General features: G+C 37.6%; 1 protein-coding gene across 1 annotated transcript in view; it reads right to left on the reverse strand.

Annotated features, from left to right (window-relative positions):
* The window catches only part of MMS22L (MMS22 like, DNA repair protein), a 134,666-nt gene that overhangs the window by 36,257 nt on the left and 82,104 nt on the right, over window positions 1-16,305 (reverse strand). Inside the window, exons 14-16 of the mRNA XM_088472142.1 lie at window positions 3,806-3,990; window positions 2,963-3,113; window positions 319-431 (exon numbers count right to left, since the gene is read on the reverse strand). Of these exons, the coding sequence (XP_088328268.1) occupies window positions 319-431; window positions 2,963-3,113; window positions 3,806-3,990 (449 nt within the window). The remainder of the gene's footprint in view (window positions 1-318; window positions 432-2,962; window positions 3,114-3,805; window positions 3,991-16,305) is intronic.

Here is a 16,305-nt window from a genome sequence, read left to right on the forward strand (position 1 = left end):
TTTGTATTACTTTGCCATCTTACTAAATACTAACAATTATGTAGCAGCCAACCTGTATTGCGTAACTTCTCACACATACGGTAGAACAAAATTTTAATTTCACCAGTGCTGAGATCACACCCCTCATATTCTATCTGACAGGATGGACACCTCTCTCATGGCTGTGGAAAAAAAACCACCGTCTCCCTCACACTCAAAGGTTGTACTGTACATAAAACACTGAGGTTAATGTGTACACAATTTTCTCTGAGGATTGCATAAGTACCATACCATGAACTAGCAAGACACACAATAAATAAAAATAAATAAATAACTAACTTGGTTCTGTTTCTGTTCCAATATACATCTGCAATACACATCGCATCCAAGCTCGAATCGACAAAGCCTGATAAGATGAATATCCAATGCCAATGAAAGAGTCTGTCAATGAACTGAGGAATAACAGTGAAATTAAGAATTTGTAAGTAATAGTAAAGAACAAATTAAATATAATTATGTAATGCAGTGTTCCCAAAACTTGGTGCCAAGAGCACTCTAACAGCACAGGTTTTAAGGATATCAATGCTTAAAGCACGTGACTTAATTAGTAACTCAGTCAGTTTGATCATACCATCTGTGCACAAACATGGACTGTTAGGGTGCCTTGAGGACAGGTTGGGAAACCCTGGTATAATGTAAAATACAGCACTGAAATAAGAACACTTACTGTATTTGCACATCATGATTACGACCTCAAACCTAATTACAGAGCAGTCTTTAGTAACCAAGAAATTGTTTGATGCAATAGTTTCATTTCTTCTAGCAGAGATGAAATAAATGGTTGTCCATGTTCTCTTTCAAGCTGTTCACTGCTTGTACATACTTCAGGATTGTACAATTAAACTGTAGTTAGTTCTGACTCCGCAAATAACAGGACATTTACATTAATTCACAGGTTCTCAAACTTGGTCCTCAGGACCCCAAACAGTGCATGTTTTCCAGATCTCCTCACATACTCACAAGTGAAATAATTAGCTCCATCTGTGGATTTTTTTTTAAATGTGTAAGTGAGTAATGAATGCACCTGCCAGAAAGCCTGGAAAATGTGACCTGTGTGGGGTGCCGAGCACAGAGTTTGAGATCACTGCATTAAGTGGACAAATATTTGATTTCTATAGTTATTGAATTGTTTTTGCTATGGTAATAGAAAGATAGACAGCAGCTAGTTCTATCATAAATGGGCTGTTTACATGTAGAGAGACTGAATGTCTCCCCCAGCTAAGGACAGCCTGTAAGAGAAGACTTTATGGCCCAGCAAATAGTGTAAATACCAAGATCGTGTGGTCACTCTTCCTGCATTATATATCCATATAAGTACTGAAGACTACAAAAAAAAAATTTCAATATTGAGATGCATCTGTGCCAGTTTAAAATCAGTGATGCAAGCTACATCAGATGTGCTAACTATAATTACATGGACTACATCCTGCCAGATGTAACCTACGCAGTGCGCCCATGATGGCTGTCTCAAATGGTGCGGACATTGCCAGGATGAGTAACTTGTGGATCTATTCATGCAGTACATATCACACCACAGGTTTCAGTGACCCCTATTTGTTCCTTGTATGATATCTCACACACGGTATCCTTTGTAGTGCGCCTAACACGGGCGCCTCACCTGGTACACCCTTGGGTGGGATGAAAAAAAAATACTTGGCTCTGCCGGCTATGTAAGGTCTCTGCTCTTAGATTTATTATGCGCAACTTCCCTATTGTGTTATCTTTCCTAAGAGTTACCTGTAGTGCGCCTAAAATGGCTGCCTTGCCTGGTACCCTTCATGAGTGGGCTATATAACCCATGGAAGTTATTACACAAAATGCCTCCTCCAACCTTGCATTATGTCCTTAATATCCATTATGTTGACTGTATTCAGCTAGTTTTCTTCTTTCTGTAATACTAAACCCCTGAATTGTTTTGGATGTTGTAAAGGGACTGAGTCCTGATTGAGAAAAGCGCTATATAAATAAAATAATTATTATTGATGCAACACAAATGTTATATCTTCCTAATGCATTCATATGTTATAGTCATGTTTCTTATATATACGTGTAAAAATGTATGCTTGGTTGATCAAATGTATTCTGAGGATTATGTGAGGTTTGAGACGCAAATGTTTTAAATGTGATAATTCCTAAATAGAATGAGTTTGTGAGGTTTCTTTTTTCCATTTCTCTATTTCTCCTTTTTAATTTTAAGGAATGTGTTTACATAATTGCATATTATGGTGTCATGTTATTATATTTTCTATACATTAAGCATTGTGACTGACATATCTAATTTAATTTAGCAATGTTTTGTCTGTGTTCTAAACAAATTAACATACTAGATTACGTGATTCTGGTGTGTGTTATATAACAGAAATACAGGGAAATATTTGTTTTACAAAAACTCTTACTAATTCAGACTTTAACTGTAGTGGGATAAAAGTCAAAGAGGACTGAATAACTTCCTCAAAATTAGCTTTGGAATCAAATGTTGGTAGTGACAGTATCAGATGATTCATAGTGAGTGTGAGGTACAGTATAACTATATGGGGATTTTAATCACTTTTACATAAACAGGCAGTATTGTTGCAGGGTTGAAAAAAAAAAAAGTTAAAAAAGCAAAAACACTTTACACGGGTCTTTTTGGTTTACACCAGTTTTATTTCCATTCATGTTGTAATGAAACAAATCCTGCATATTATATTAATTCTGTGAAACATTGCTATGTATTAGAAACCTTGATTAACCAGGTTTTAATGCTTTCTAACCAGGGTTGGAAAAAAAATATATATATTTTTATAACTGCAATTTTTTCACTATGGAACAAATAAATTTACATTATAAAACAAAACATCTGCAATATACAATAAATGTTAGAATATTTTTTTTTTTTTTTCATGAAACCAATGATTCTTCAGTTTACAGTATGAAAGCTCACCTGTTTGGAATCAAATGACTCAGATAGCGGGATACCAGCTGGGGTGTGACCATGTCATCCCACCCAAAGAGCTGCATCATTGACACAAAAGGTTGGGGCTGAAGTTCAGATGGAGCACTGCTGGGCATGTCTACAGCTAACAGTGTGAAACCTGATGAGGGAAATAAAATAAAATACCTTATTGGGTAGAAGATGCAACATAAAAGACCTATAATAGTGTGCAATTAAATTAGCTGTTGTTTTCCATTATCAGTGCAAAGATGAAGACGTTAAAACACATATACAAATGTGTCCGTCTACATCTTTGCTGCAGCCACGCTAAAAAGCCTCTCTTAGCTCACCAGGTCTCGTGAGACTATTATCGCCGGGCGTCTTTTTTCGCCGAAAATGCATCTAAGTCACAATGCAATGCGACTTGGATGCATCAGCAGACTGTGCTAATTAATTTCATATTCAACACTTATATATCTGTGTGTAACTGAGCCTCTGAATCTGTATATGAAATGCTACAATGTAGCGCCCGCACCTTTTTTCAGTCCAAGTTCAGTTATGGTTCATATACAGACTCAGGTGCACACAGATATACAAGTGCCTGATATCAAATTAATCATCAGTCTGCTGGCGCGTCTTGCGGTTTAATCGCATTTTCTGCAAAAAAAGATGCCCAACAATAGCAGAGTAGCACGGGACCAGGTGGCTCACTCGCTGCAGGCAAGTTGCTCTGCGAGGCGTATTGAAGCTAGATGTAAGAGGACACATCTGTATAAAGATTTTGAAGACAAGCAAGGAAAATATAAGGGGGTGATGGGGCATCAGGGTATAAGAAAACAGTAGAGCACAAACCTGCTGCCGTGTCAGCTAGCTGGGAGGGAGGGGTCTGTGAAAGTCTTAAGTTCTTTAGGAAAGGGAAGAAATTTCTCCAGAGAGCACTAGCGACAGCTAGGTGGCGCTCTTTTGCCACTGACAGGGATGATTGGGCGTAGATCCCAGCATTCCCATGACCTTGGGCTGCCCGGCTGTGGAGGTTTCTGAGAGAAAAGGGGAGATACAATACAAACTGACTACTTACTGTAGGAAATTCCTAAGGATATGTGGTTCACTTTTAGCATACTAGCATATGTAAATAATAGCTATTCTTAAATAGGATACAAGTGTTCATAAGCATTACAAGTGGTTCACCATAGATGGTGTCTTTAAGAATGTCACAAATCAGGTCACACAGAAAAGTATTTTTTCCTATAGCTCAGAACCAAAGCAAAAAAAAAACTAAGTGCAACAAACTGTCCTGATGCATAACAATGGAGAGACAATGTGTAGTTAATATCTGAACAGAAGTGAAACAAATACAGGCAAAGTATATACAAGGAATGCGGTTATGCATAGTAGCAATAAAGTAACTTTCAATTAGACCTATAGAAAGAACATCACTGGCATCAAAAACTATCTATGCCAAGTCCAACAAAGAAAAATAAACACTGGACACACAGCAAAGCAATTTAATAGATCCTAAATGCATAGGAAGCAAACAAAAAATGAGAACATACCCCAACCATACAATGGTGTCTAGCTACATTCCCAGAAAGTACAGTAAAAAGACGAACTTTGCAGGTCTCAAAGCTCTCTTCAGCAGAATGAGCAGAAGATTTCCTAATGAGGTTTTAGAAAATGATATTACATGACTGCGTCCCCATCTTTGTTAGTTTAGTAAGGACAAACGTTGCAGCCATACAAAGCATCTGCCTTCTGCAGACAATGTGGCATGAATTCAATAATACACTCAATTTTCTTTGATTCCTCTAGTACCGTTCTCGCTACTTAATCTAATTTGGAAGTTGTGACTTTCTAGAGGTTTAATAGAGATATGTCTGCGGGGAATCAATGTTCCCTGAAAAGGGGGGAGGGGGAAAAAAGGCATTAACAAATTTGTCTGGCAGAGCCAGATTCAAAGCATTACTGCGGTAGGCTGATGAACTAAATAACATGCTTATTAAAAACAATCTGCAGGAACGCACTATCATTGCTGTTTCCATTTATCTTTTGGTCAACTCAATTCTGTACGTACATTAAAATTACTACATCTCCTTTATTAAATTCTATGAACAGCCCTGTAAAGTCACAGCATAGTTATCCAGCCAATAACGGCACAAAGTAAAGCACTTGTGATAGAGAACAGTTCACAGAACCATCTCCTAGCTATTGCTACCAGTTGACCTGGCTAATTTTCTTATTTCATTTATATAAAAAGGTGAATTAATTCCTCTAATTTTACTAGCACCAATCATTTAATACTCAAAACAGTTCCCAGTATTTTGACCAAGGAGACACTCTCACAAATTAACTTGATTCAACCACAGCTTTTAGTATGCTATACAGATATAGTATATTTACTTTGGAACCAGACAATATGTAAAATAGATTGCAATTCATGTTACATTTTAGGAAAAATTGAAAAATGATTATTTTTTTCCTCACCCAATGTATAAAGTTTTCTATAAACTACGAATACCTTTAATGTGCACACTAGGTATAATGGTAACATACAAGCGATCTACTATTAGATTAAGTTTACATGGACTAATAAGTGCCTGATTCAAGTCTCCTATTCACTACCCGGTGCCTTCCAGACAATACACAATGTCAGTGTTATGGGCAGCACAAGCTCAGTAAGATGAAGCAGCTTGAAGAGCTTCTGGTCATGAGAGAAGATGGCATCAGGACTTTGAGGATGGGGGCACACGCCAAGTTAAGCAGGAAGACACCAGCGGAGAGAACCATGGAGAAAAGGTCTGCGCTAGAAATGCAAATGGCTCTATCGCCGAAACAGCAGCAGGTGAAGGATCCTACCAGTTAATTGGTGTCCCCTGATTTTGGGCAGCAATATTGGATTTTCCCCAGCCACTCAGTGCCTTTTGCCCCCAGAGACAGAAAGCAGCGCCACTATCGCCACTGTAAAAGTCAGGATCTGGGGTAGTATAAACAGCTATAGACCCATAAAATACCCAAATTGTGTTACTCCAGCGGGAGAATTTTTATTTTTTTTAAAGTGTACGCTTACATCCATATTCAGATTTGATCGCAGAACCCGGAAGGTAGGGGGTGGGCAAACTCAGTCCAACTACAGTAAGGGCATATATGCACCAGTGATAGACCTGCAGATATGCCTGTCAGTAGCTCTAAGACTTACAGTGGACTGAAAACTAATACATATACACATGTGTGATATCAGTGTAATGATCACCAGCACTAGCTAGGCCATGCAGATTGTGCTTTCTTCATTGCTCATGCCTATATTATTTTGTAGTCTATGTTACCATACAATGTGTGTTACTCATTGATGCACAATAAGGAAGATTATACTCTGGTGTGTAGGAGATGGCTGCACTTTACCTCTCACATAATCATCTTCTTGCAAATATAAACATTTGTGAAGGCCGCAGTAAATGACAAGGTGCAGAGGAGTGTCATCACACCAAGGTGGTTGTTTAGATGTTTTACTGAATACCAGTTTTGCTAGTTCCTGGAGATAGTGAATTTAAAATGTCATTGTGGTGTCCATCTCTGTGCCTTCTTTGGTGACCCCTGTTGCTTCCATGATGATGGCAGCTGCCATCAAACATGGGGAACAACTATGATCAATGGTGATTAACAGTTAAGGTTGCCAGCAGCTATTTTAAGATTTCAAAAGTGACTGGGTCCATTGTTTGGTTTTCTGTTATCTCTCCTCGTTCCAACTGTACCAAACTACAGTTATGCTTTTCACAAATGACTATTACTTACTAAGAGAAGGGATAATGCAGTTCATTTTACCAAACGGCTATACATACTTACCAAACCAATTATTATTCCAATATCTTCTGCAACATGTGTAACACAATTTACATTGTACATTTATTTAGGCAGGACAGTCTTTACATTTTATTTTACATCAGTGTACAACATGTGTTTGTGTCATATTATCCGCTCAATGTACAGAACTGCTTTGTTGTGAATGGGCACTTAATATTTTTAGGAAAGTACCTTGTTTTTTCCTTAATTCATTTAAAAAATGTTTGTTTGATGCAATAAATTGTAAATATATTTTTACATTATATCTTCTGTATGTGACATCTGTTGGGAGCCGTGGCGCCTTTTATATGCATATAATTTTTCTTTATCCAAGTACACATCACAAGGGGTAAGGTGTCCCCTAATTTATATGCTATAGGCAGCCTTATTCCTAATTTATTGCGCACCTAGAGGAATACTATACATTTATCAAATAGGCTGTCACTTGGGTGCCAGAGTTGACTGTAGGGATTGCAGCTCTTGGAACAGACTGTTGTCCACTAACCCATCAGATTGGCTTCCTACATCAGGAGTGCTGTGCAACGTTCGTCAGGAGACTAGGTAATGTCGTGCAGTAAATGCAATGTGCAAAGACATCGCTTTTACAAACTGCATGTAAAAAACACCAACTCAAGAAATGTATTGTTCACATATAGTAATGATAATTGTCTAGTGTGTATACAGGAAATTGAATGTTCTCTGGGTCACTTCAGCTGCCAGTGAAAAATAAAAAATAAGAATGACCCTTTAACACTTGATGTACAGTTTCTCTCAGTATTAAAATAGTTTACTTAAGAAAATAAATGTTTTGATGTTTTGTGCCAATATACAGAACAGTCTTTGTATCAAATTAGGAAACAAAGGTGTGACACTGGTAAAAGAAAAAACTAAAAAAATGTATATGTATATATATATGTATATATATATTTACATACATATACACACATAAATATATATACACACATATATATATACACACACATATACATACACACACACAGAAAGAAAATGCTAAGACCTTTCAGTGGCCTCTAATAGTACAATACAATTTGCACCCCAGGTTGCAAGAGGTACAGGGATGGAAGATCTACAGTGTCTAGATAGTCAAAAGGGTTGGGGTTAGGATGACGGTTAGGCTGCAGATGGGGACGGTTAGGGTTAGACACTAGGGGAGGGTTTGGGTGACGATTAGGGTTACATTAACAAAAAAACCACCATGTGTCAACCTTAGTCATGTCAACCATATGACCCTGTTGACCATTAGGTGTCAACCTATTGACTGCCTTACTTTTAGTTAAATATTGTAGATCTTTCAATCCACACCCGGCTACAAACAAAACTTTACTTTCACACAAACCGTATAAACCACAGGTCTGAGCAAGCAAGCACAATCCTTCTAGGTTTCTCTTCTTTATACAGTACTGTTGTTTATGATGAACAGCAGAGGAGTGCAGGCATTGGAATCAAACCATACACCTGCCTAATTTTTACAGTGTTTTTTTCTCCTATTGTTCCATTTGAAATACACGATGAGCACATTTTGGATAAAATCTTAATAGACTGAGGCCTCAGTTTAAAACATATAATGCAAATACTAAAAAACCCTGCTTTGTAGAGATGTCGAGTTAAGGTATAAAGGGTCTATTAATTAAAGGAGAAAGCCTAAAAGCTGGAAAAAATGGCCATTTTCACCAACAACGTAGCTTATCGCATTGCCCTATACATCAATGGGGTAACCCGGTGGTAAGAACATTGTGACTCATTTATTTATGGCTACTCCACTGGAGAAACTAAACAAATGACCTAGCAATGTTAACGATCTGATGTTTGCTCACCCTTGTGAAAAGATACATGTGAAATTTACTACAAGTTTAACATTCTGAACATATACTGCATTTTAATCAATCTTAGGGCAGGTCATGCGCTATATTGTATATGTCAAGATGGTTAATTGAAATACAGAAAATAAAGTTTTGGTATATTGGTGTTGGCACTTTACTGTATTAAAATGTTTTTTTTTTTTAAATTATTGATTACATTTCACTGGATTTGAGTGCTGAAGCTCATCTATTTGCATGACATGTCGTCACGACCATGATGCAGGTAACCTCATAATGCTGTAAAATGAGAAGCTACCACCTTCAATAAAAAATCAGCTGATATCTGTGTCATTCTGCAGAGACACTGTGCAGAGAAATTCACCATGAGAGGATAACCACTTGTGAGTACACAACCATAATTCAAATCTGTGTGCTGTTAATAGCGCCGGGAAGGAGTTCCTGGAGCTATTCAATTCAGTGCGCTGTTACGTCCATTTTCCTGCCAGCAACACACTCAGGGGCACCCATCGAAACGAACGCCCTTGAACAGGGATTGCCAGTCCACGCTTGAACAAGTTAATGAACGACGGAACGATCACTGTTCCATCCTTCATTTACTTCCTATAGGTCGCTAGAGATGTTGTCAGGTTTGATGTGCAGCACATCAAACCTAGCGACCGCACACAATTATCGGTACACACTGAGCGATGTAGGCGATTTGTAGTTGCGAAATGGCAAATCGGCCTGACATCGCTCCAGTGTGTACCCAGCTTCACAACACGGTTTCATAGTTTTGCACCAATTGAAACCTCCCCAAGTACAGATTCCTTTTGCTTAATTTGAAATCCCCTATTTAAGGGCATAAGATTTACAATTGAATTATCGAGTGTATAATGTGGTAACTCATTACAAACAATGCACATAACAGAAAATTAACTTGACACTGACTGAAAATTGGGGACAAGGAGGTTTACAAACAACAAATTATGGAACATAAATATAGTTCTTTTAACCCTGAAGTAGATCTATAAATAGGGAACACTCATAATTGTATTACAAATAGTAGATTTTAAATAGGAACACATAAGAAAAGTATGATAAACTTCTCTGTATGTGCAGAAGATTATATATTAGTCCCATGCCTAGCAGTTTTGAATAAGGCTCGTATTTGCTATATAATAGCAGGAGAAGCAGCACTCTTTTCCTATACATTTTATCACCACCTGTTGAACAGCATACAACTCACAAGTCAGCTGAAAGTATTGTTACAGCAAGATTCAGCATTGGATTAATTACTTCATCACAAAGTTAGATTGCTCAGTTTTATCTCGCATTTATTTGCCTCAGAAATAATGTGAATACAAGAGGCCTGTGAAAATCCTGGCTGCAGCAGCTCAACCCTACAACACACACTGTGAAAAATTAGCCTGCGTCTGCTGAGTAAATTGATGATACTTGATAAACAGTCTCTGTAGTAAAACCCTTAGGAGCTGCAAAGCCACACTAGTTGGCATTAGACCAGATAAGCAGTCGAACCAGCTGTAATCTCATTTAGACCTGAGCTGATCCTCACGTCCTTTCATTCTGTAGGATCAAAGCAATACCACTGTGGATGGTGCTGCATCTATGCGGCAAGGCATGCCACAAATAACCACCTCCCCTCCTCCTCCCCTTAAAGCCTGTCTACACATAATCTTCTGAGCTGGAACTCTCAATGGATTTTTTTTTTATTCATTAGTCTTATTTTGATGGGCTACAGTACATGAAATAGCAAGCAAAAACAGCTACACATTGTATTTCTTGAATATTTACAGCTAGTTGAAGAAAATAGAAATACAAATAAACATTTATTTGACTATATAAATCTAGGTTTATTTTGCTGAAGGAGATTTAGATCCAGATTTAAATAATCAAATAAATTACACTGCAGAATTCTAGAGTTTAGTTTTCTCATTGAAATAGTGTGGGAGTGACTAGCTGAAAACTAAAGTATTAACAAAGTTGAAAGAAAGACACATGTAATTTTAAATAAAATTAAAACACATTTCAGTGTAGCACATATGATGACAAAATCCCCCATGGCTAAACTATGCTTAGAAATTGCTTGTAAAAGCTGGTTAAAGTAAAATGTATATTCTGGGACATTGGCTATGCTACACAAAAACTAGAGACAGCTAATACTTAAGGTGCATACAGACACACACAACTATTTTTTGAACGATTATCGATAACTATATCGTTTAACGATAATAGTTTGAAAAAATCGTTCACTTTCTGAGTCAAACGATGAGTGATTATCGTTCATGCACGTTCACGTTTATAGTTCAGACTTGTCAACTCAACGATTTTCATTAAGTGAATATGCAAAAATCGTTTGTAGTTCAAAAAAATTGTTTATTACACTTTAAAAAATCAGACAGAAAATCAGACAGAAAATCGTTGGTAACAAAATCATTGTGTGTGTATGCAGCTTTAGTGATACTCTAGTGCAGCTTCATGCTATCTCCTCAAATTCTCCTCTCTGTAGTTGATAATACTCTATGGAATCAGCAACACCTAATGCAACTTGCAAATGCTACCCTAGTGTTAAAAACAATAAAATGTGGAACATTAGTTTACAAATTTATTAAAAGTTTGATGCACTGATTCAGGTAGGGGTATGTTGTGTTCCTGGCAAGACCATACTGTCTCTCACCTCTGCTCCCAAAAGGATCAACACTTCATGGCCTGCTTGGTCGACCAGTCTTCCTCCAACAGCATAAACCAGGTTTAAATTTGGCAAAAGAGCCTCATTTGATAATAGACAGACCATATCAAATTCACTCAGCAGTTTTAATTAAATTATATTTCTCCCAAGCTACCAGAAGACTATATTTATTATTGGCACTAATTTTAGTAGTGTTACCTGAGACACAGCAGCCTACAATTAGCCTTACATGCCACAGGCTCAACAAATCTGCCACATATTACTGTTCTACTGCACATCTGGGGCTAAATGGAATAGAATGTAATTACGCTGCGGGAATACATGCGAGTAAGCTGGTTTAGCCTTTAACATGCTTGCTGTTTAAAAATAGGGGAATACTCGCATGTATTTCCACCGGCTCGCACTCTATTACATTTAGTATCTAGTGTAGTTCAATTTAACACTAATTAAATTCAAATGATATCTTCCTAAAAGAGCCCCAAGTGATACATGTCCCTGGTAAATATTATGTGCTCTGGATCCTCCTCTGCCTCACACCTGTGGCTAGAACAAGGGAGGCAATAACTAAACGCACACAGTGCAAGTGTAGGATTGTTACTGTACTTAGACTGGACACGGAGCAACAGCTCCGGATGGAATGATCGAAGGGTGGCAAGGATTGGCTACAAGTAGCTCAAGAAGTCTACATGGAGTTTGCTACTCTGTATACCTGCCAAAAGAGGGAAAACATAGGGTAAATCCACACCATGACAAGTGAATAAGGAAACTCAGCAGCCAGGAAGTGGTGTGTGTAGCCTGCAGTGTGACGAATCCATAGGCAATTTTCATGTTTATGCTACTGTACACTCTGCATGCTTTTATACAATAGAATGATGAGACTTTTTTACACTACTTGCCAAGTTACTGATGCAATTTGATGCACTGTGAGGGACAGGCTGACGTAAACGGTGGACTCATGGGCAGAACAATCTCCTGGCAGATTTAAAAAGGCATAAAGATTACCCCTTGTACCTACCACTAGCCAGCAACAGCTGAACCGTGTGGCCTATTCATAATTAGCCTCATGTAGCAGAGTCAACTACTACTCCTTAGCAGTCGAGGAATACATACAGCTTCAGGACAGATGCCCTAACATCCCCAACCTACATACCTCAAACATCAATTAGGTATGTACCCAGCACACCTTACCTTTCCTGCTCTCCATGAACTGCCACCATCTACCTAACCTATTGGCGCAGCCTAACTCTTTTTCACCATGGACAGAGCAGAATCTACTCACCTATCCCATTTCCAATTCAATATCCCTGCTCTTGAAGCCTCTTTATGCCTTGATTTCCTAAATAAATCCAAAACCCAAAGTTGACTGTTAATAGAAGACCTAATAGAGCTAACCCGGGCTCACACCCACAAGCCTCCACAAAAAAAGCTCAGACTTTCATTACTAAAGTTAGGAAGTCAGTACATGGGGGTGTGGATGATATGTAGACAGTCATAATGTCGACATATTGTCCCTGGTGGCCTAGTGGTAACTTACCTTGCTCCAGATGGCTACAGAGAGTCCAGTGCGGCTTCCGGTGCAGACGTTCATGTCACCTCCAGGTCAGAGCTGTAATCCTTCGTTGTTCCAGTGAGTATTTCTCCCCTAACCTTAATCCCTACTTCTAACTGTAGTGCCTAACTCTAACCTACCCCCCCTCCCATGCAGCCTAACTCTAATGTCAACATATCAACTGTCAACATTCTGAGAATGTTGACACATTGCCTGTCGACATTTTAACAAAAGGTCAACATAGTCATTGACGACCTTGTGACTACATCCTGGTACACGTTTAATGCTGGGGAAAAAAAATCTCTGGTAGTATACCTACAAGCACAATCCACCTGGATAGAATAAAAATGCTGTTTGCAACCCGCTGTTCTTTTGTTCTTCTCAATGGGACCACTAAGATTTACTCAATTGCATAATTGACCAAAAACATATTACAATTCTGCCCCTAAATGTCATCCTCGTCGGACACTTCCACTTTCTTTGCTCATAGTTTATAAAAATTCTGTTGTGTGGAGGACTGTATAAGACAGTGTTGAAAGTTGCATGTTTAATTTAACGTCCAGTTTCTAATAATAATAATAATAAATAATAATAATAATAATATAATATTGTAATAAAATAAAAAAGGAATACAGTAACTAGTAGCCCCATTATCAATTCAGCTACAGGAAAAAACATAATTTTCTTTGGACAGAGCGATCTTAATAGTTAGAAAAGTGGGCCTCCCTCTCACAGCCTCATAAACTATTCCTTTATCAGCCAGAAGCAAACACATCATCATATACCAGCCAGCAGTACTTGGCCACATGAAGGTTACACCGTGATCACGTTCCAGCCAGCAGAACTGCTTATATGATTGTATTAGGGCCAGATAAGGTGGCTGCATAGCTACATACCAAATACACAATTATATATAAGAAGTTTAATCCTCCATATAAAAAACCCCCACATACCTGAGAAGGTAATGTATGAAGAACCCTGGCATACCACCTCTTACGTGCAGCCTTTAGTGGCGTTGTTAATAAAACAGTGTCGTTAAATGGTTACAGATTACTGCAAAGCAAATGAGGTGTTTAGGAGACCTCATTCTGATACACATCCCTTGAAAGAAACATTTTATGGACATACAGATTGGGAAAAAATAGTAACACTGTGGCTGTTTCTCAGGTCTATGAAATACGGTAACACTTATTTGCAGTAGGACAAAGCAACTATAGATTTTTACTACACGAAGAACACCAACATTCACAATGATATCTGCGCAATATTTTATATGTATAACACAGAGGGCTCAGTTAATCTGCACTACCATAACCTGTTACGTCTCGTTTGTCACTAGACATGCGGCTTTGATTGAGAATTATTTCTCCTGCAGCAGCACCACCACCACAAGTCATCTACTCATACATAGAAGACAATTTGTGAACCGAAATGAAGGGGTACTAGGGTTTATTTAGAGAAAAACAAAAGCAAAAAATCCCTGCACAACTTAAAATGGGTATATTTTTCCTCTAGAAGCATTGCAAATGTTGCAGAGGATACATTGCACCATCTACTAATGTTTCGTACAATCAACAAAGAACAAAAGCAATGGGTTATCAATGTCCTAATTCTTTTAATATTTGCCAAAACCCGCTTTGTGTGATAATAACAATGCAACAGGAACACAGAAAATTGTATAATTAAGCTTTAATTGTTTTGTGAAGCTTGCATTAATCACAAAGTTTAAGTACCAGGCATGGAATTATAATAATTCTGTAAAACAAATTTAAACTAGCTAAGTAGGTCAGCACTGCTAACATGCAACACAGGACCTCTGGGAATTCATCTGTTAATGGCTATTTATGTGCAAATGAGCACCCTCTAACCCTTCAAAATCCTGCGTAGCTGAAGGGCATTTCTGTTAGCCAGGAGCACTATTTAACATATAAAGACATAAATGAAACAGTTTTATTGGAAATACTTAAATTTTCTCTCTACTCATTTCTCTTTTCTGTAGTCCACATTTTAAATTTTATTTTATTTTTTAACCAAATGCAGGATACAAGCTAAGAGTGTGGATACCAATATTTCTATCACGTATTACATATATATGTATGTATGAACTCATATAAATAGTACAATATCTGTATATTTCTGATGTCAATAAAAACTTATTATAGAGACAAACACCTAATACTGCAAATCATTACAGAAATTGCATTCACCTCACATCAATGACCTGTATAAAAAAAGATTTGTCCAGCAGCCTAATGGAGCATACACACGGTCAGATTTGTCAGATGAACGATTTTACCAGAGTTTTGAACGATTGAACGATTTTTGACTGCGTTAAAATGAATGGAATCGTCCAAGTCTGACTGCAAACACATCAGATGTCAGATATCGTTATCTGACAAACGGGAACGCGCATCATTCAGGCATGTCAGATATGTCAGATTTTTCTTCAGATATGAAGTACTGGACGATTTTTAAATCGTTATCGTTCAGATCTGAAGGAAAAATCTGACCATGTGTATGCACCATAATTCTCATATATAGCCACAGACCTCAATATCTAAAACGCAGTTTGGTGGACTATTCGCTTAATTTTGTCCAAATTTTAATTGGTAAGCGTAAGTGTCTAGTTTTCATCTTGATAATCAAAAGTCTAGTACCCAAAATGTGGAACTTTTTCTTTTATTTCATAGATCTCCAAATAGCTGTGGTGATATCCTGCTGGGACCCTAGGCATGGTCTCTGGCAGCAGAGTTTCTATACGGTTATAGTGAATACTAGTTCACTAACCTTAGATTGTAATCATGGGTGTTGCTCAGAATTAATGTAGTACAAGAATGGAATCCATATATATTTTTTCCAACATACAAGGTTACATGCATAAAATAACGGTAATAATGAGAACTTTCATATATCTACAATGTCTGCAAGTGATATGTTGGGGCCTGCATAAATGTACACTTTGTAACCACAGTGTGTACAGAGCTGCCTCTGGCCCCTATTAACCCCGATTACTGAAGATTAAACAGGTCTTCTGGCAATGTGCAGGATGCCAAGAGTCGTCTGGTATGTTAAAGAGGGAAGGAACATTCATACTTGTACATACATTGAGATGGACTTTGCGACAGATTTTTCTTCCATTATTTTCCTAGGTTGCAATTCTAGATATATACACATTTATATAAAAAGCTTTTGAAACCCCTCTTTTGAGGGGTTAATCTCCTACATAATGCTAGTTGCATAATTATTCATATGAAAGATTGGTAGTTTCAACAGTTATAGTAACCATTTCCTAATCTCAGTTTTAAGAAAAAGCATGGTTAACTAGCACAAAATTTGTTTGTTTTTTGAATTTATACCTTTTTAAAGAATATCTTCAGCTACTTTCCAACTGTGTTGATCAAATTCCTTGATTGGCAAATAAATTTTGAATGAAGTTCAACAG

Source organism: Taudactylus pleione, unplaced genomic scaffold (genome assembly GCF_031769625.1).
Source record: "Taudactylus pleione unplaced genomic scaffold, aTauple2 ptg000015l, whole genome shotgun sequence".
In the NCBI taxonomy this organism is placed as follows: domain Eukaryota; kingdom Metazoa; phylum Chordata; class Amphibia; order Anura; family Myobatrachidae; genus Taudactylus; species Taudactylus pleione.